General features: G+C 48.9%; 1 protein-coding gene across 1 annotated transcript in view; it reads left to right on the top strand.

Annotated features, from left to right (window-relative positions):
* The window catches only part of SUSD5 (sushi domain containing 5), a 45,878-nt gene extending 26,429 nt beyond the window's left edge, over positions 1-19,449 (top strand). Inside the window, exons 4-5 of the mRNA XM_040246309.1 lie at positions 4,625-4,813; positions 17,499-19,449. Coding sequence (XP_040102243.1) covers positions 4,625-4,813; positions 17,499-18,796 — 1,487 coding nt within the window. The 3' untranslated portion in view covers positions 18,797-19,449. The remainder of the gene's footprint in view (positions 1-4,624; positions 4,814-17,498) is intronic.
* Positions 19,450-21,953: the final 2,504 nt, after the last annotated feature.

A 21,953-nucleotide genomic window follows, 5' to 3' on the forward strand; every position in this document is an offset into this window, starting at 1 on the left:
AGAAAAGACAAATATCCGTGGAAACCAATAGCCCAGAAATAGACCCACAAAAATGTAGCTGACTGATCTTTGACAAAGGAGCAAAAGCTATACAATGGAGCAAAAATAGTCTTTTAAACATAGATGCTGGGACAACTGAACATCCACATGCAAAAGAAAAGAATCTAGACCCAGACCTCAGACCTTCACAAAGTTTAACTCAAAGTGGATCATGGACCTAAATGTAAAATGCAAAACTACAAAAATCTTAGAAGATAATACAGGTGAAAACCTAAAGACCATGTGTATGGTGATGGCTTTTTCAAGACAACACCAATGGTACAATCCGTGAAAGAAATCACTGATAAGCTGGACTCCCTTAAAATTAAAAACTTAAGCTTTGCAGAAGACTATCAAGAGAATGAAAAGACAAGCCACAGACTGCGGAAGTTCTTTGCAAAAGACATATCTACTGAAGACTCTCATGCAAATATACAAAGTGAAGTGAAAGTCGTTCAGTCGTATCCGACTCTTTGCAACCCCAAGATTCCAAGACTATACAGTCCTTGGATTTCTCCAGGCCAGAATGCTGGAGTGGGTAGCTGTTCCCCTTCTCCAGGGGATCTTCCCAACCCAGGGATCCAACCGAGGTTTCCCACATTGCAGGCAGATTCTTTACCAGCTGAGCTTACCCGAGAAGCCCTAAAATATACAAAGAACTCTTGAAATTCAATATTAAGAAAATGAACAACTCAATTACAAAATACACAAAAGGCATTTCCCTGATGGTCCACTGATTAAGACTCCGTGCTCTGAATGCAGGAGGCATGAGTTCAATCCCTGGTCAGGGAACTGGATCCCACGTGCCGCAACTCAAACCCAGTGCAGCCAGATAAATAAAAAATAAGTATTAAAAAATATGCAAAAGACCCAGACAGATACCTCACTAAAGAAGATATACGGATAGCAAGCAAGCATATGAAAAATTGCTCCATGTCATATGTCATCAAGAAAAGGCAAATTAAAACAACAAGATACAACTACACCTCTAGTAAAGTGGCCAAAATTCAGAACACTGATGACACCAGACAGTGGCGAGGATGTGGAGCAACAGGAACTCTCATTCCTTGCTGATGGGAATGCAAACTGACACACCCCTTTGGAAGACAGTTTGGCAGGTTCTCACCAAGCTAAACATCTTTTACCATGAGATCCGGCAGTCACAGTCCTTGATATTTACCCAAATTAGCTGAAAACTTTGTTGTTTAGTTGCTCAGTTATGTCCGACTCTCTGTGACCCCATGGACTGTAGCCCGCTGGGCTCCTCTGTCCATGGGATTCTCCAGGCAAGAATACTGGAGTAGGTTGCCATTTTCTTCTCCAGGAGATCTTCCCAGCTCACAGATAGAACCCACATCTCCCCCACCTCCTGCATTGCAGGTGGCTTCTCTACTGCTGAGCCACGAGGAAGGCCCAGCTGAAAGCTTAAGTTCACACCAAAACCTGTACATGAATGTTTATAGCATTTTTGACAATTTTCATAATTGGTAAAACTTGGAAGGAACTGTGATGTCTCTTCGGTAGGTGAATGGATAAATAAACCATGGCACTGCCAGACAATGGAGTATCATTCAGTGCTCAGAAGAAATGAGGGGACTTCCCTAGTGGTCCAGTGGTTAAGATTCTGTGCTCCCCATGCAGGGGGCCCAGGTTCGATCCCTGGTCGGGAAACTAGATCCCACATGCCACCACTAAGACTGGCATAGCCAAATAAATGAATAAATAAGAAAAAGTTATTAAAAGAAGTGAGCTATCAAGCCATGAAAAGACATGAAAGAAACTTAAATGCATATTATGAGATGAAAGAAGCCAGTCTCAAGAGGCTACCTACTATATGATTCCAACTATACGACATTCTAGAGAAAGCAAAACTAAGGGGACAGTAAAAGGATTGATGGTTGCCTGGAGTTAGGAGCAATGAACAGATGAAGCACAGAGGATTTTTAGGGCAGTGGAACTGTTTTGTGTAATACTACAATGGTGGATATATGTAATTACACGTTTCTCAAAACCCATAGAATGTGGAACACCAAAAGTGAATCCATAGGTAACTGTGGACTGTGTGTGATAATGACATGTACACTCATCAGTTGCAATGAGCATTCCACTGTGGGTATGCTGTGCCCGGTGGAGAAACCTCTGTACCTGTACCTTCCACTCAATTTTGCTGTGAACCTAAACCAGCTCCAAAAATTAGTTTATTTTTTTTTAAAGCTGGAACTCAGTAATAAATATTCAGTTCAGTTCAGTTGCTCAGTTGTGTCCGACTCTTTGCGACCCCATGGACTGCAGCACGCCAGGCTTCGCTGTCCATCACCAACTCCTGGAGCTTACTCAAACTCATGTCCATTGCATCAGTGATGCCATCCAACCATCTCATCCTCTATTGTCCCCTTCTCCTCCCGCCTACAATCTTTCCCAGCATCAGGGTCTTTTCCAATGAGTCAGTTCTTCGCATCAGGTGGCCAAAGTACTGGAGTTTCAGCTTCAGCATCAGTCCTTCCAATGAATATTCAGGACTGATTTCCTGTAAGATTGGCTGGTTGGATCTCCTTGCAGTCCAAGGGATTCTCAAGAGTCTTCTGCAATACCACAGTTCAAAGGCATCAATACTTCGGCGCTCAGCTTTCTTTGTAGTCTGACTCTCACATCAATACATGATTATTGGAAAAACCATAGCTTTGACTAGATGGAACTTTGTTGGTAAAATAAGGTCTCTGCTTTTTAATATGCTGTATAGTTTAGTCATAGCTTTTCTTCCAAGGAGCAAGAGTCTTTTAATTTCATGGCTGCAGTCACCATCTGCAGTGACTGATCTGACCCATTTATGGGCTTTCCCAATGGCTCAGCAGGAAAGAATCCGCCTGCCAATGCAGGAGACATGGGTTTGATTTCTGGGTTGGGCAGATCCCCTGGAGGAGGGCATGGCAACCCACTCCAGTATTCTTGCCTGGGAAATCCCATGGACAGAGGAGCCTGGCGGGCTGCAGTCCATGGGGTTGCAAAGAGTCAGACAGGACTAAGCACACACACACACACAGATGCACTGACACACACACATATATAATTGTCTGTGTGTGTGCTGTAATGTAAAGGTTGTTGAGTCACTAAGTCCTGTCTGACTCTTTGCGACCCCCATGGACTGCAGCCTGCCAGGCTCCTCTGTCCGTGGGATTTCCCAGGCAAGAATACTGGAGTGGGTTGCCATTTCCTACTCCAGGAGATCTTCCCAACCCAGGGATTGAATCTGCTTCTCTTAGTCTCCTGCATTGGCAGAAGTATGCTTACTCCTTGGAAGAAAAGTTATGACAACCTAGATACTAGAGCATTACTTTGCCAACTAAGGTCCATCTAGTCAAGGCTATGGTTTTTCCTGTGGTCATGTATGGATGTCAGAGTTGGACTGTGAAGAAGGCTGAGCACCAAAGAATTGATGCTTTTGAACTGTGGTGTTGGAGAAGACTCTTGAGAGTCTCTTGGATTGCAAGGAGATCCAGCCAGTCCATTCTGAAGATCAACCCTGGGATTTCTTTGGAAGGAATGATGCTAAAGCTGAAGCTCCAGTACTTTGGCCACCTCATGCGAAGAGTTGACTCATTGGAAAAGACTCTGATGCTGGGAGGGATTGGGGGCAGGAGGAGAAGGGGACGACCGAGGATGAGATGGCTGGATGGCATCACGGACTCGATGCACGCGAGTCTGAGTGAACTCTGGGAGATGGTGATGGACAGGGAGGCCTGCTGTGCTGCAGTTCACGGGGTCGCAAAGAGTCGGACACAACTGAGCAACTGAACTGAACTGAACTCCAGGAGATCTTCCCAACCCAGGGATTGAATCTGCTTCTCTTAGTCTCCTGCACTGGCAGAAGTGTTCTTTACTGCTAGTGCTCCCCAGGAAATGCTTTATATCTGTATCTGCATTTATTTGTAAAAACCAAACCGGTAGCAGTGTTATCTTCAGGGTCAAGGTTGGGGGAAGGGAGAGGCAACTTCTATAGTTTGTAACAGTTTGAAAGTGAAAGTGAAAGTGAAGTCCCTGAAAGTGAAAGTGAAGTCCCTCGGTCGTGTCCGACTCTTTGTGACCCCATAGACTGTAGCCTGCCAGGCTCCTCCATCCATGGGATTCTCCAGACAAGAGTACTGGAGTGGGTTGCCATTCCATTCTCCAGGCGATTTCCCGACCCAGGGATCGAACCCAGGTCTCCCGCATTGTAGGCAGACGCTTTACCATCTGAGCCACCAGGGAAATCCCTCCGAGTTTAGTATTTGTCAAAGAGCATCTACCATTTATGTAAATAAAGCCAAAAGGAACTTGCTGCTGGGCGTTGCCTCTGGTCCTGTTGCCTGGCAGTTTAAAAATACAAAGCTATATTGGAGCGCACACAATTCAGTCAACAGTATTGAGTGCCTCATCTGAGCCAGGCACTCGACCAGGTGTGGGGGATGCCAGGGTGAAGGCGATCTCCGTTCGGGGTGCAGGCAGCACCCATGAGGGAAGAGGGGTCGCTTTTTCGGCTTTTTATTTCTCTCAGGCTGAAAAAGTTCTGCAGAGTCTGGGGAAACTTACTGTGCTTCCTTGTCCGCAGAGAAGCCGTGTGGAGACCCGCCCTCGTTCCCACACACCATCCTGCAGGGCCGCACCGGCTTGGAGATGGGGGACGAGTTGCTGTACGTGTGTGCCCCGGGCCACGTGACTGGCCAACGCGAAACGGCCTTCACCCTGCTGTGCGACAGCTGCGGGGAGTGGTACGGGCTGGTCCAGGCCTGCGGGAAAGGTAAGCAGGAAGACAACTCCATGACCGCTGTGTGGATGGCTCCCCTGCGGCCTGGCTCTACCCCCTACGCTGCCCCTTGTGTCTGAAATTATATGGTGGTGGTGGCTTAGTAGCAAAGTCGTGTCCAACTCTTGCAACCCCATGGACTGTATCCCACCAGGCTCTGATGTCCATAATCCAGGCAAGAACACTGGAGGGGGTTGCCATTTCCCCCTCCAGAGTCGGATAGGACTGAGCATCTTCACTTTCACTTTTCACTTTCATGCACTGGAGAAGGAAATGGCAACCCACTCCAGTGTTCTTGCCTGGAGAATCCCAGGAACGGGGGAGCCTGGTGGGCTGCCGTCTATGGGGTCGCACAGAGTCAGACACGACTAAAGCAACTCAGCAGCAGGGGGTCTTCCCAACCCAGGGATCAAACTCAAGTCTCCCGCATTGGCAGGCGGATTCTTTACCACTGAGCCAGCAGGGAAGCCTGAATGAAATTATAGCTGAGACTAGAAAGACTCCTGGTGGGCAGAGCTCCCGAAACCTGATCTGACTCCCCGAGATGTTCCCCATTCCTTCATCAGCATTTACCTGCAGGGGTGAGTCTTCTGCATCCCACCCCTGCCCAGGCCCTTGGGAATTCTCCCAGCGAACTGAATTTCTCTCTCTCTCTCCTGTGACTCCTGCACCATGGACCTCATGCCGACCCTGCATTGTTCCCTGACCTCACAGTTCTCCTCCCTCCCCAGGACTCCTTCAGGGCCACCTTCCTGATGCCCCATGACATCTGAGTACCAAGTGGAAGTTGGCTCTATAGAGCGGGAGGACTCCAGCACCATGATGCTACTGAATTTATAGGGCAGCTTGTCCCCAGGATGCCCAGCAGATCATGCGGTAGAACCGTGATGAGACTAGGGTGCTGTCCCGTCTGTGAGCTTCACCCGTGTTGCGGCCTGAGCTGCGGTTTGTTGTGTTCATTGCAGTTCACTCTCCATGGTGTGAACACACTGCCCATGGCTTCTGCTGATGGTCATTTGCCTGTCCTCACGTTCTGATCGTCACAAGCTTGCGCTGCCATGATCGTTCCCGTCTACATCATTCATTTCACACCTGAACACCTTTCTGTTAGCTTTTGGGAGAGGTGTCACTGCCCATGGAATAGGTGGGTGTCCAGCTTCTGTGGACGCTGCCAGAGAGTTTCCTAAAGGGTTTTGACCATTTTCCTCTCCCACCAGCTGTGTGGAAGAGTTCTGCTTCAGCATCCTTCCTCACCAAGCTTCAGGAGCGTGAGACTTTCTACCTTTCTGCTAAGCTCGTGACTGCTCCGTCAGATCCATTTCTCTACCCAAGTAGAACCTCTGTCCAACATATTTGCCCGTTTCTCTGATTGACTTGATTAGGCATCTTCCTGGTGGCTCAGATGGTCAAGAATCTGCCTACAATGCAGGAGTCCCCGGGTTCAATCCCTGGGTAGGGAAGATCCCCTGGAATAGGGCATGGCAACCGACTCCAGTATTCTTGTCTGGAGAATCCCACGGACGACGGAGGAACCTGGCAGGCTATTCTAGTCTGACTCCAAGAGTTGGATACAGCTGAGGGACTAACACACATATAATGTAGGATTTCTTCTTTACATAAAACCTTATGTGTTAAAATTTTCTCTCTCACTCTGTGGCTTATGTTTTTCCCCTTGGACTGTTTTTTGATGAATACTGAGATTTCGTCATTGTTGTCTCAAACTGTGTGCAACTTAAAATTTTTTTTTTCTGTGTGCAATTTGTAAACAAATTTCTGTTTTTTAGTTATTATAGACTGACAGGTTTTGGTAAACTGCAATAAAAATAAATTAGCATAAACTAAAGCAAAGATATTCCAGATATAAATAAAAATAGACATAAAATTCCCCCGTCAAATTGTTACAAAAACTTCTAAAAACTTCCTACTTGCTTGTCACATTCTCGTAACAAAGTGACAGCCTGGGACAAGTCCTTGAAACACAGTTTGAGCCATTTCCCAGCACTTTCCTCGGTTGCTGGTGTCTTGTGGCAGGCAGGAGCTCCACCAGTCCTAATGGATTCACCCGTCCGAGAACAATCAGGCTGAAGACCTGCCTTCCTGTTTGCTGAGGGTGTCACCTCACAGCAGACCTGCGCGCACCCCGAGGTGTGAGTGAGCTGGCTGCATCTCTGGCGCTGTATCATCCCACGAGCCACACCCACCACGCCAGCAGGCTGTTTACTGGCCCCAGCAGAGCGAGCACTATAATGCAGGTCTTGTGTGTCTGAAATGGTGTTTATTTTCTCACCGCAAAGCAGAGTTGTTGGGGCTTTCAGTTGCTGGTCAGGAATTTTGATTTCTACACTTGGCTGAACACACGGACTGTTATGGTTTTCAGTATCTGTATCATTGCAAGTGTGCGTTACAAGAACATTGTCACCAGCTATTTGACTCCACCTTTACATGTTCATTTTTCCAGTGAACTTTTCTGATTAAGGAACTTTTTCAAATTGGAGAGGAGTCATCTTGGGGAGGGTGGACCAAACCAGATTTTGGAGTTGGATGTGTCTGACTTTGAACAACAACATGCTTTGGACGACTGCCCGGCCATTCATTCATTCACTCTCTCGCCCTCCCTTCATCTGGCAGGGTCCGAGCTACTGTGTAATCAAGATTGAGCAAAATTGTCCCAACCCTAAAGGTAACTAGTAAACTGAGTGCCTTAGAAGAGATAGGAAAGCCACAGATGATGAGGTAAAAGGCAAAGCTAGAAAACGAGGCTTCATAGAAGGTGAAATTTTAAAGGAAATGTGTTGCCAGGTGGAAGAAGTACTCAAAGGATGTACAGATCCAGTCCATGGAAGCTAAAAAGTGTACACTGGCTTCCAAGTATAAGAAGATTCTGGAAGCCTCGTGTTTTCAGCGTGTATCTGAGGCATGGAATATACCTAGGCAGCACTGCAGTGATCACAGGAACAAGCTGGAGGGAGGAAGACAGCCAAGGCAGACAACTACTGCTGTTCACCAGGGCAACGTGGGTGGGGTGGGGCACAAAGGGTGGAGCTGGAGGAGGATCAGGCGCCCAGCGAGGAGGCGGGGTGGTTTTGTTTTGTCTGCCTCCTGGGTGCTGTTATTCTAAGATGGGAAGTGTATCACTCAGAACAGGACCTGTGATATGGTCTGAGCCCAGTGGAGCCCAGTGAAGCTCCAATCTTTTGGCCACCTGTTCCGAAGAGCCGACTCATTGGAAAAGACCCCGAGGCTGGGAAGGATTGAGGGCAGGAAGAGAACTGGGCAACAGAGAGTGAGATGGTTGGATGGCATCACTGACTCAATGGACGTGAGTTTGAGCAAGCTCCGGGAGATGGTGAATGACAGGGAAGCCTGGTGTGCTGCAGTCCACTGGGCTGCAAAGAGTCAGACCTGACTGAGCGACTGAACATGAAGGGTCCTTCTTTCCCTTTCACTCTTGTGCTGATGGAGGAGGGTATTAGGCCCCCACACTGAAGGATGTAAAGATCTGTGTGATGCTGGCCTCGTTTCCCCGTGCATTATTGACTCCAGCCCCCTGCACAACAGACAGTCAAAGGCAGGCAGTGACTCTAGGTGTCTAATACTTGGGTGAGAAAGTAGTCGCCGCCAGCAGGCGTCTCAGATTCTGGAGACAGCCACTGATCCTTCCAGAAAGGCATGGCCCGTGTGGCTTTATGACTCAAGGGAGACCCCGTGGGCAATCAGCTGGTGACTTTCTAACATGTGGCTCCCAGGCCCTCCAGACCTGTGGCCCTGCTGTCTCACCTCCCCAGGGAGCACGTGTCACCTCTGCCCTGGGCTCAGCCACTACCCCACCCTACACATCAGAGCACCCACCACAGAGCATTTCCTTCGGTTCCCTGTGAGCTGCTGGAGCCCACTCCAAGCCCTCCGGCAGAACCTGCTCCAGAGGCTCCTGCCCTTTATTTCCCTCACAACCTCTCCAGATCCAGAGAGCCTCAAGGCTCAGGAACCTTGGAGGTCAAGTGTTAAAAGAACCTGGAGCTCAGATGACTTTGGTCTGAGATTCTAGGGGCTTGGAGGCTCTGGGCTACTAGGAAGACTGTTTCACTCAAATTTGTCTTGTTTGGGCATGTTGAAGACTTGAGTTAGATTCTCTAAAAGCAGAGCCTATTCACAGTAGACGGCTTGTTGAGGGGGAGTAAGGGAGGCAGGGAAGGTGAGAGGGGAGGAGTTGAGGATGCACCCTCAGGTGGATTCTTGCTTTGCCTGATCCCTTGGGGAGCTAGGGAGCATGCACCGCACCATGTGGTCACACTTGGAAGCAAGGGGACCAGCCTGAGTGCCTCGGTTCTAGTCTGTCATTGGCTGCAGGCTGCTGTCCATGGAGGGCAAAATGAAAGTGTTACTCACTCAGTTATGTCCAACTCTGTGCTACCCCATGGACTGTAGCCCGCCAGGCTCCTCTGCCCATGGAATTTTCCAGGCAAGAATACTAGAGTGGGTTGCCATTCCTTTCTCCAGGGGATCTTCCTGACTGAGGGAATCGAACCCAGGTCTCCTGAACTGCAGGCATCAGGTGGCTTGTAATTAAGGCTTCCATTCCTCCAAGGATATGCATGTTTATTAGTGTTTTATGAATCTGTAAGAATAAAGATATTTAACCTACTGTTAGTAATGCCTTATACTGCACATTTTCCCATTTACAGAGAGTTTTCAAGTGTATTATCACACTGACTTCAGAGATACTGTAGGCACTAGAAAAAATTATTTGCTATATTCTAGATAGGTAAACTGAGGAACAAATAAATTGATAGTATTGAATATATATCAAATACAATTTTGACTTGGGGATATTTAACCTAATGACCTCTGCTACCCATATATTGAATATTAATAGAAATGAAGATTTAGTGATATTACTCTTCTTTCCTTTTTCATTACTTGGGTTTTTATTAAAACCTTCTTTTTCTCATCACTCGTATAGAAATTCTCCCTTCTCTAGAGGAAGGGCAGCTGTTGCTTATGAAGGCATCAGTTCAGTAGAGCAGATGTTAAAAAAAATTTTTTTTTAATCCATTAGTAACGTGGGGACTGCCTGAATGTGCGTGATGAAATCTGAACTTTGTAATGGTGGTCACTGACTTGATGGACATTAGTCTGAGCAAGCTCCAGGAGTTGGTGATGGTCAGGGAAGCCTGGTGTGCTGTGGTACATGTAGTCACAAAGAGTCGGATGTGACTGAGTGAACTGAACTAAACGGTGAGCAGGCGTGAATGCACAGGGGCATATCCACCCAGAGGGGTCAGACAGTAGCTGGTGCAGGAGGGCGCCTCAGCCACACACCAACCACCCAGGGTGTCCGTTCACTGTGACATAAAGGTCCAGCCTCAAGTGGTGATGGTGAGGTCTCTCACTGAAACACAGGGACTTCAGCCTTGACCGTCAACCTGAGGGGTGGGGGCTTAACTGCCATTTTTTCCCTTCTCTGTGTTGGTATTTCTCTAGTTTTGGGTCCTAGAGTCCAGGGTTGGGTCTGGCCATTTTGTTTTCCCTTCTATCTGAATCCACAGATCTTCTTGGTTTACGTTCCCCGTTGGGCAGCACAGAACATCCGTCATACCTCTCTAATGTCCTCAGTGTTAGTTGCTCAGTTGTGTCTGACTCTTTGTGACCCCAGGGACGGTAGCCCACCAGGCTCCTCTGTCCATGGAACTCTGCAGGCAAGAATACTGGGGTGAGCTGCCTTTCTCTTCTCCAGGGGATCTTCCCAACCTGGAGATCGAACCCGGGTCTCCTGCACTGCAGGCAGATGCTTTACCACTGAGCCACAAGGGAAGCCCAGTCTTCTCAGTGCTACATGCTCAGCATCTGACTATAATTGGTTATTGCCTCCTCATAGGAAAGTCCCGGTGCTTTGCGCTTTAGCTGTGTGTGCAGATTTCCATGTTACGTTGGGTTTTCCTTGGGCTTTTTATTATACCAAATCCCATACAGTCTTCAAGGCCGTATCCATCTCCGGCCACTGGTACCCTAGGGACAACTGACCTCCCACCACTCCACGTGGCTGCCCCTGGCCACATGATCACAGGGCCACATGCAGTTTCCAGGGCATGCTGACTACTCTCTGCTCACTGTCCTGGCCCCTCAGTGCCTCTGACACCGCTGCCCTCTGGTTTCCCTGCCGTCTCCTGACTCAGCACCCTGTGGTCCCGTGGCCTCTGCAGAGTAGCACAGGATTGACACCCCAGGATGGGAGAGACTTATAGACCCTTGCTCTCTGATTTACCCCATGTTTCCCCCTGGAGAAGGAAATGGCAACCCACTCCAGTATTCTTGCCTGGAGAATCCCATGGATGGAGGAGCTTGGTGGGCTACAGTCCATGGGTCGCAAAGAGTGGGACACGACTGAGCGACTTCACTTTCACTTTCTCCTTTAAAGGTGGCATCCCTGGTGACTGAGACAGTAAGGAATCTGCCTGCAATGCAGGAGACCCAGGTTCAGTCTCTAGATTGGGTAGATCCCCTGGAGAAGGTAATGGCAACCCACTCCAGTATCCTTGCCTAGAGAATCCTATGGACGCAGGAGCCTGGCGGGCTACATACAGTTCATGGGGTCACAGAGTGCAACACGACTGAGTGACTAACACTCCACTTCTCCTCTAAAACTTGCCCTGACAAAGGGTATCTGCTAGGCTCTGAAAAGCCTTTGAGATCTTCCACCCCAAGCTCCATGGTTCTGTTTGTACATTCGGGTCTGTGGTATCAGGAAAGTGAGCGACCCCAAGCTTGACCTCAGTCTGCCAGCCCCACCACCTCTGAGTCCCACAACAGTTAGACTGAGGTTCTCGCTCCCTTCCCAGGTCTGCTGCGGCTGTGGCAACAAGACTTGTTCCCCCACTGGGGACTGAGGGAAGAGCTATCATAAACAGTGCCAAACCTGTCCCGCGTTATCTCTGTCTTGGGAGTTGTCTTTTGTTTTTGTTCTGTTTTTTGACAACTCTCTTGAGGCTTAATTTGCATACAAGAAATGGTACCCATTTAAAATGTAGAAGTCCTGGTGGTTCAGTGGCTAAGGTACCATGCTCCCAAGGCTGGGGGCCTGGGTTTGATCAGTGGTCAGGGAAGTAGATCCCACATGCTGCAACTAAGATCTGGTGCAGTCAAAAACAAACAAAAAAACCCCCCACATGCTGCAACTAAGACTCGGCCTAGCTAAATAAGGTAAACCACCCGCAGAAGCGAATTACAGAATATTTCCATCTTCCCCAAGCCTCCTCATGCTCCTTTCTGATAGGGGAGTTTTATATGCTTTATCCTAGCTCATCTTCACAAGTCTGAGTAGAAACAGCCACCTCCCACTGACAGATGGGACGACTGAGGGACAGAGAGGCTCAGCAACTTCCTGTGTCAGCCAGCCAGAAAGCAGCAGAGCCAAGATGTAAAACCAGGCATGTCTCATTCCGGCATCTGCGTCGTGTCCGTGTGCTTCTCTGGGGCCTCTCGAAGCGTGAGGGCAGAGCAGGGCTTGCTTTGCAAATGAGCTGTTCTCTCACCAAGTTTCTTTGCTATTTTCTCTCATTTCTGAAGCCCTTCTTTTGTTTTCTTAAATTAGCTTCAATGTCTGTTTTTCTCCATCTTCTAGACTTCCTTCATGGAATAAAAGCCAGAGACTGAACTGAATTTAGAATTGCCTTGTCAATGTTGCCATATTTGTTCAGAAGTTCATTGAACCGGTGGTTATTTCTGGCTTGTCTGGTTGCCTTTTTTCAAAATTACTATTTTTAAAGGCTGTGTAGCCAAGACCAGAGGGGAAAAAAGAAGGCATGTGTGGGCTTCCAGAAACGCAACGACATGAAAAAGCATGAAAGCGGCAGCACTTGGAAAGCCCAGCGTTCTGGGCTCCGGCTTGTACACTCCTGCCCTGGATAAAGGCACGGCCTGGGCGCCCCTTTTTACCCCTGACACCTATTGATCTGTTGTCTTGTGTTTTCCTAAAGTAACAGTTAATTATAAACACATAGGGAGGGGTTTGATTTTTCCCAAGAGAGTCCATGAAGTTTACATTTCCTGGACCCGTTGGTCTACACCAGAAGGCTGGGCATTGTGCAGACCAGGTTTCAGGAGAGTGTGGGGGAGGGGAGGGTGGGGCAAGGGGAGGGGGGCACAGTTGCTGGATGGCTCCGGAGAGCTCAGACTGGAAAGCAGGGAGAGGCGAGAGAAATAGCACCTCGACAGGCAAAGAGCTGGTGTTCCCCATCGTGATGGCAGAATGTAACTTGGGGTTGACATTCAGTGAATAACAAACTTTACCGTTACTCAGGAGGAGAAAAACAGCCTTGGGATACTTTGTCATGAGTAGACTCTTTGTAAACAGTTGGTGTCTGTGTCTTCATTTGAGGTTTTGGTGTGGCTGAGGCTGTGACATAATGAGAGCCTGTTTCTGAGTCAGACCTTGACCTGAGAGCCTGGGCAGACAGGAAAGGCTTGGCTCTGAGCCCTGGGCTGCTGTCCAGGGATGCTCTAGACCCAGAGAGCCCTGAGGGCAGAATCTCCAGATGGGCAGATAGACACACACAGAGCTCAGAGTGACCGTAAGAGTCCAGGTCAGGGCAGGCCCACCAGGCAGGAGGGCCTTATTGTTGTGATTCAGTCACTAAGTCGCGTCCTGCTCCTTGCGACCGCATGGACTGCAGCATGCCAGGCTTCCCTGTCCTTCACAGTCTCCCGGAGTTTGCTTCAGTTCACATCCAATTGAGTCGATGATGCCATCCAACCATCTCATCTCAAATCCCCAGCTCTAACATCATACACTAGGCCAGTGTTCCCTGTATAAGACACCAGAGTGGAGGAGAACATGGCTCCTTTCCTGCCCATATTCCGGGTGCCTTTTGACTTCTTGAGCTCATAGGGTGGGTTACATGGGAAAAGGAATTTAGCTGAGATTGATTGTGTCCATTACTGGGACTCAGAGGTTGTTTACTGTTCTTTAATACTGTCATGAACCAAATAATGCCCTGGCTGAAGACAGCCAGTGCCGAGCAGGGGAAAAACAGGGAGGACCCCTGAAACAAATGGTTTTCGGCAGCTGCTAGGAACATCCCCCAAACCCCCTCCCGGGGCCAGCAAACCATGAGCATCAGCTCCTTGAATCCACCTTGTAGCGTCATCATGGCAGCAGCTCTGCTCGTGGAAACCTAGGGAGCCAGCTATCGCGAGAGAGCAGCCTCACCTGGGCACCAAAATCTGTTCTCTAAAGTGGGTCCAGGTGCTGGCAGCTCCAAAGCCAGTAAAGAAAAGGTTGATGGGAAGGTAAGTTTGCATTATTTTGGAGGCCGGCAACTAGGGGTAGGGTGTTGTCCAAAGGCTGACTCCTTCCCCGACCCCCAGCCCCAACAACCAGTGGGCAAAAGCTTTTAAAGGGGAATTTGGGAGGCATGTGGGCAGGAGGAAGAAGCTACATGCAGAAACAGCACAGTCAGCTCCGAATCTTCTTGATTGATTTAAGTACCGTTAATCTTCATTTCCAGGGTTGGCTGGTTCCCATTTCTTTGAGGCCAGTTCTCACAATTGTGGCAGCTCATGTCAGGCTACAGTCTAGTCTTCTTCCACCTGCTGGGGGTTTCTGTGTCTACAAAACAGCCTTCATCAAGTTGTAGTAGTAACATCAAAGATCACGGGTTGAGCTACCCTGGTGGTCCAGTGGTTAAGAGTCCACCCTGCAATGCCTGGGACACTGGTTCGATCCCTGACCTGGGAGGATCCCACGTGCTGTGGAGCAACTAAGCCCGTGTACTGCAACTACTGTGCCTCCGCCCTAGAGCCCAGTAACGGCAACTACTGAAGCCTGCATGCCTAGAGTCCGTGTTCTGCAACAAGAGAAGCTCCCACAATGGAAAGCCTGTGCACCCCAACTGCAGAGTAGGCCCTGCTCTCTGCAACTAGAGAAAGCCCTCGTGCAGCGACGAAGACCCACCATAACCAAAAAATAAATAAATCATAGAAAAAATCGTGGATCACCATAACAAATATAATAAGGAAAAGTAAAATGAATAGGCAAATGAGTGTTTTAAAAGATACATATTTAGTTAAACATACAATTATGCCACTTATGTGAAATCTAAAATCTAAAACGAACTAGTGAACAAAAACAAAATAGAAGCTGAGTGGAACTTCCTTGGCGGTCCAGTGGTTAAGACTGTGCACTTCCACTGCAAGGGACACAGGTTCAATCCCTGGTTGGAGAACTAAGACATCACATACCATGCAGTATGGCAAAAAAAAAAAAAAGCCAACTCAGATATGGGCAATGAATGGTTACCAGTGGGGAGAGGGGAGTAGGGTGAGCAACATAGGGGGAAGGGATAAAAAATGAAATCTTCATTATGGAATTTTATGGACTCGTGTGTGAAACTGTTGAAAATTGTAGAGCACTATAGAATTTAAAGAATCTTTCATTCAATTAAAAAGTTTGAAAAACCATACATCCAAATCATAAGAGAACAGGTTAATAAATGGTCAAAAAAATACAGCAATTTAGCCACCACACAGGTCAAGAAGTTGAATGCTGCCAGTGCCCCCAGAAGATTGTGCTCTTGTGCAGGATTTCATGGTGGTGGGAGTCCATGTTGTGTGTGCCATTTCTGCAGTTAGTGGCCATTTGCAGTATGTCCAGCTTCTGGTTATTATGAACATGCTTGCACGTGTCTTTTGGTGCCTATGTGCACACAACTGCTGTATGTCATAGCCGCTGGAAAAGGGATAGCCTGCCCACTCCAGTATTCTTGTTGTGGCTCAGCTGGTAAAGAATCTGCCTGCAATGCAGGAGACCTGGGTTTGATCCTTGGGTTGGGAAGATCCTCTGGAGAAGGAAAAGGCTACTCACTCCAGTATTCTGGCCCGGAGAATTCCATGGACCGTTTAGTCCATGGGGTCCCGAAGAGTCGGACATGACTCAATGACTTTCACTTTCATATCCTTGTTAACACTAGAGACTGTTGGTCTGTTTAATTTTAGCCATTCTGGTGCTAGATAGTGGAATCTCACTCTGGCTGTGATTAGCATTTCTCTGTTACTAATGAGGTTAAGCATCTTCACACATGTATAATGACTATTTAGATTTTTTTTTTTTTAAGCCATGCTGCATGGCATGCGGGACCTTAGTTCTCCAGCCAGGGAGCAAACCTGTGCCCCTTGTAGTGGAAATCTGGAGTCTTAACCACTGGACCACCAGGGAAGTCCCAATACCTCTTCTGTGATATGTTGATTCAAGTATCTTGCCAACGTATCTAGCGTTTGTCTGCCGATTTATTATTGATTTGTAGGATTTCTTTATAAATTCTGGAACCCTCCAGAGGTTATATGTGCTGCAGTTATCTTCAAATATGTGGCATGCATTTGAACGCTCTTCATGGTGGCTTTTGACAAACAGACGTTCTTAAAGTTAATGTAACTTGATTGTCTGTCTTTGTGCCAATACCAAACACAGTCTTTGAAAGTACTCCAATTTTATAGTAAATCTTTAAATCTTGTAGCATACCTGCTACAGCATTTCTCTTCTTTTTTCCTTGTCTCTTCTTGGCCCTTTGCATTTCCATAAATTTTAGCATCAGCTTGTCAATATCTGAGATTTTTATTCAGTTTCAGTTCAGTTGCTCAGTCGTGTCCAGCTCTATGCAACCCCATGAACCGCAGCACACCAGGCCTCCCTGTCCATCACCAACTGCCAGAGTCTACCCAAACCCATGTCCATTGAGTCGGTGATGCCATCCAACCATCTCATCCTCTGTCGTCCCCTTCTCCTGCTGCCCTCAATCTTTCCCAGCATCAGGGTCTTTTCAAATGATTAATTTGGGCAGATTGACAGCTTAACAATTAAACTTCCATTATACTACCGTGGGATAGCCCTTTACTACTTATGGTGACAATCGCCCAGTCGTGTCCGACTCTTTGCGACGCCATGGACTGTAGCCTACCAGGCTCCTCTGTCCATGGGATTTTCCAGGCAATAGTACTGGAGTGGATTGCCATTTCCTTCTCCAGGGACCTTCCTGACCCAGGGATCGAACCTGGGTCTCCCACATTGTAGACAGACGCTTAACTGTCTGAGCCACCAGGGGAGTCCCTTTACTACTTAAGTCATCTTTAAATTTTGCTCAGAAATACTTTGTACCATTCCATGTACAAAATCTTACACATCTTTTGTTAGATTTATTTCTAGGAATTTGGGGTGGGGGTCGGATATGCAATGACAGTCGGGCTTCCCGGGTGGCACAGTGGGAAAGAATCTGCCTGCTAACGCCAGAGATGATCCCCTGGAGTAGACAATGGCAACCCACTCCAATAGTCTTGCCTGGAAAATTCCATGGACAGAGGAGCCTGGTGGGCTACAGTCCAAGGGGTCGGAAAGGAGAGCACATACATGCGATGGCAAACAGTATCTTTTAACTTTTTTTCTGTTTATTGCTGGTATACGGAGACACAGTTGGTGTTTTATGTTGCCTGTAGAACCGGTGTCCTTGATAAACTCATCTGTTAATCATAACAGTTTGTATGTAGGTTCTTTGGGTTTATCTGTGATACAGTCATAGCATCTAAGAATAACAGGTTCATTCTATTTGTTCCAGCCCCTGTGCTTTTTATTCCCTGTGTTCCATGCTGGCTCTGTGCCTTGGACCTCATGAGGCTTTTCCCTCTTTCCTTCCAGATGAGGCAGAGGTACATATTGACTATGAAGATAATTTTCCTGATGATAGATCCGTGTCATTCAGAGAGCTCATGGAGGACTCCCGCACAGAGGCAGAGGAGGACCGGAGTCAGGGAGAACCCTCTGAGGAGGCTCCAAGACAGGACCGTCTGGTCTCTATGCCTGTGGCAAGGGAAGACAGAGCCCAGGATACAGGCTTTGTGCCAACCACAGGCCTGCTGGGCGCTGGCAGCCCTGTCCCCACAGAGCTTCTGGGATCCCAAGGCAGCGGGAAGGACATGCTCTGGTCTCCTGCTGGGACCTTCCACAAGCCTGAGTGGGAAAAGGAGATGGATGATGACGCCAAAAAGCACCTTCCTGCTGGAGACCACCACAGGGGCAGCACGTTGGCCCCAGGGGAGCCAGAAACCAGGGTCATCTACCACAGCACTGATAGTCCCTTGGGGCCCCCGGTGGGCAGGAATGACAGCAGGGCTGGTGGCGCCATGGTGAGCAGCAGCGATGAGTCCTGGTTAGATGGCTACCCTGTGACTGATGGGGCCTGGAGACAGACAGAGGCAGGAGAGGAGGAAGATGAGGAAGAGGAGGACAAAGGGAATGGATCAGCAGGGCTGGAAGAAAGCATGCTGATTACGCCCAGCCAGCCTGCTCTTGCGGAAAGGAAGGGGTCCAGGAGCACCGCCCGCACACCCAGTGAGGACGTGACTTCACTTCTTCCATCTCAAACGCTAGATGGAGAAGCTTTGGCTCTCAGACCCATGAATGTGTCTGAAACTGAGGGTCCTGGCAAAGGGGCTGGTGACTTGACCGGAAATCAGTCAACCGTTCCCTGGAGATATGCCGCAGAGAAGCCTCCCACGTCCACCCTGCCCTATGACCTCACCAGCTCTACCCTGGAGACCGAGACAACCGCCGTCCAGAAGAGGCCCAGCCTCACTCCCTCAACCGTCGTGGCGGCCACCCAGACCCCCCCGGAGACCACTGCCCCTGCCGTCCAGGACACCTTCCCGTACCTGCTGTCGGAGGACTTCCTGGGACAGGAAGTGCCCGGCCCGGGTGCAAGCGAGGAGCTTCTCCCGACCTTGGAGCCCTGCGCTGGGGGCAAGTGTCCCAGCCTCGGCAGAGGCCCCATCGTTGCCACGGTCGTCACAGTTCTGTGCCTGCTGCTGTTCCTGGCAGGCGTGGGGGCCGTGTGGGGCTACCGAAGGTGCCAGCACAAGAGCTCCGTGTACAAGCTGAATGTCGGCCAGCGGCAGGCTCGGCACTACCATCAGCAGATCGAGATGGAGAAGGTCTAGCCGCCTTGGGGCGGGGGGCTCCCCCGAAGCCCCCCTGGGAGGAAAGTAAACGGTGACACATCACAGTGAGAACCGCTGGCCTTTCACTAGCGCAGGAGACAGGGGAGTAGGGCGGCTCTGCCTCCTCTCAGGGCTTTGTTTTCTAGGCTGAGACGTGGGTCTGGAAGCACCCGGCAGGCTTGGGCGGGGTGGGCACACATCAGCAGCCCCTGCACCACCTGTCCTGGGCCCTGTTGCCCTAACCCCAGACCTGTGCTTTGGCCCTAATTCCAGCCGGAGGTCAAAATTCACCTCTTTATCATACTATTGTCTTCTTCTTCTTTTTTTTCTTTTAAAGAAAGAAATGAGTCTGCAACCTGAAATTTTCGAAATAGGCGTGACAGAGTATTTGAGAGCAGCATTATTTTGGATCAGGTATTTAATTGTTGGGAGTGGGAGAGGGAAGAAAAACAATGAGTTATTTCCTTTCAATGGTGCAATGTTGCTGAGGGCAAATAAGCCAAGATCCAGGACACAGTCTAGAAGCTCTGAGACTTTTTCAAAATTGCTTGTTGCAATTGGAAAGAATTTACAACTGACATTTGTTGCGGGGAGGCGGGGACACTCATCCACCCTGTTCCCTCTGTCCTGTGAGTCCATCTTTTTTTTTTTTTTTTTTTTTAACAAGGTTAGCTTTGTACCGGTAAGCACCATTTCCTCTCAGAAGCAGTGGCCTGGTTGTCCTTGACCAGTCTGTGCCTAGGAATGTCTTAGAGTTTTTGCCAGGACTAACAAAACTCAGTCCTCGGCTTCCTCTCTCAGGATTAACCATTTCTCTGAATGCCAGGAAGAAAGAATGACCTAGGAGGGAGAAAATGTTTAAAGAGGGCCGAGGACTAGGATATCAAGCACGGGTACCTACTTGATGGAGAAGCAGAGGAATTACAAAGGAATATGAAGTGATCTGTGCCGACCTAATCTTTACCGTCGTGACGACTGTGAGCTGTCTGGAAACAGCCTGAGTGCATCGCGGGCTCCCCCGGCTGGTGAGCATCCAGTTCATGGCGTCCCAGGCACCTTATGGTGACTCAGCGCGTCTCACTTATGACAGCAGTGCTCAGACCAGCGGCACAGGTATCACCTGGGAACTTGCTGGAGATGCAAGGCCTCTGATTCCACCCTGGATGAAGGGGAGGCCCTAGGGGTGGGGCCCAGCCGCCTGTGTGCGGGCTGCCATGTCCGACCCTGTGGACACATGGGCCGTAGCCCACTAGGCTCCTCTGTCCATGGGATTCTCCTGGCGAAAATCTTGGAGTGGGTTGCCGTTTCCTCCTCCTGGGGATCTTCCCAACCCAGGGATCGAACCTGCATCTCCTGGGGCTCGTGCATTTGTAGGCAGATTCGGGACTGCTGAGCCACCTGCTGCTGCTAAGTCACTTGGCGTGTCCGGCTCTGTGCGACCCCATAGACGGCAGCCCACCAGGCTCCCCCCTCCCTGGGATTCTCCAGGCAAGAGTATTGGAGGGGGTTGCTATTTCCTTCTCCAGTGCATGAAAGTGAAAAGTGAAAGTGAAGTCGCTCGGTCGTGTCCAACTCTTGGCGACCCCACGGACTGCAGTCCACCAGGCTCCTCCATCCATGGGATTTTCCAGGCAAGAGTATTGGTGGAGTGGAGTGCCATTGCCTTCTCCTAGGAAGCCCATTTACTGATTTAGTGTCATCTAAATTAATGTAAAAACACATGTAGAAAGGGAATGATTAAAACAGTGTAAACTTCAATTGTATATCATTATGCATGTTTTGAGGTTGCTAAATGTTCAATGTTCACGAAAATCTGGGGTGGGGGATGGGCAAGGATCCATTAACACAAAGCTTCTGAGATATTTAAAATAAATAACTATTTCCCCAAATAGTTACCTAGTGTATTTTATATCTGGGTTACATCACAGTTGTTGCTGTTCAGTCGCTAAGTCGAGTCCGACTCTTTGCGACCCCATGAACTGCACTATGCTAGACTTCCCGGTCCTTCACTATCTCCCAGAGTTTGCTCAAATTCATGTCCATTGAGTCATTGATGCTATGTAAGCATCTCATCATCTGTCTCCCTCTCCTCCTGCCCTCAATCTTTCCCAGCATCAGAGTCTTTTCCAGTGAGTCAGCTCTTTGCATCAGGTGGCCAAAGGACTGGAGCTTCAGCTTTAGCATCAGTCCTTCCAATAAATATTCGGGACTGATTTCCTTTAGGATTGACTGGTTTGATCTCCTTGCAGTCCAAGGGACTCTCAAGAGTCTTCTCTAACACCACAGTTCAAGAGCATCAATTCTTCGGCTCTCACAATAAGTTTTTTTTAAAAAAGGATTCTCTAGTAATCTTGAAAGTAGTCTTAATACTTGCTGGATCTAAGACCAACTTTTCTAAGCCTAATTCTCAGCCACATGACTTCCTGGATTTTAGGGTGTCTGCTGAGCTCCTACCCCTCTTCCGTCTTCCTAACACCAACCAGAGACCATGCTTCTCAGTACAACAAAAAGCCCAGGATCTTGCTACTCAAAGTGTGGTTCCCAGGCCAGCAGCACAGACACCACTTAGGATCTTGTTAGAAATGCAGAATCCGGGCCTTCCCTGGTGGCCCAGTGGTTAAGACTCTGCATGCCAGTGCAGGGGACATGGGTTTGATCCCTGGTTCAGGAAGATCCACATGCCATGAGGCAATTAAACCTGTGCTCTAGAGCATACTCATACCCTTCTCATCCAGAGAATTGTCCTCAGCCTAATGGGAGTTCCCTCACCCAGGAGTCAGGCCCCTCTCCCCCACTCCCACTGGCTGGGCAGCCTGCGTGCAGCCAGTAACTAATGGACATGGTCACACGGAAGGTTGGCCTCCTTGCCTCCAGGTGGGAGAGCTCCCGTGAGATCAGGCGGAGGCTGGTCTCCAGTGACCACACCCTTGCCAGCTCCTTCCTGCTCCCCTTCTCCTGAGAGCACTCCATCACTCACACAAGGCTTTGCATCAAGAGATCTAGACCTGGACTTAGCCGGTGGTCCACTGGATAAGAATCCGCCTGCCAATGGCGGGAGACACACAGGTTCAATTCCTGGTCCAGGAAGATCCCACATGCCCTGGAACAACTTAAGCTCGTGCAGCACCACCACTGAAGCCAGCACGCTCTAGAGTCC

The sequence above is a fragment of the Oryx dammah genome, unplaced genomic scaffold (assembly GCF_014754425.2).
Source record: "Oryx dammah isolate SB20612 unplaced genomic scaffold, SCBI_Odam_1.1 HiC_scaffold_9, whole genome shotgun sequence".
In the NCBI taxonomy this organism is placed as follows: domain Eukaryota; kingdom Metazoa; phylum Chordata; class Mammalia; order Artiodactyla; family Bovidae; genus Oryx; species Oryx dammah.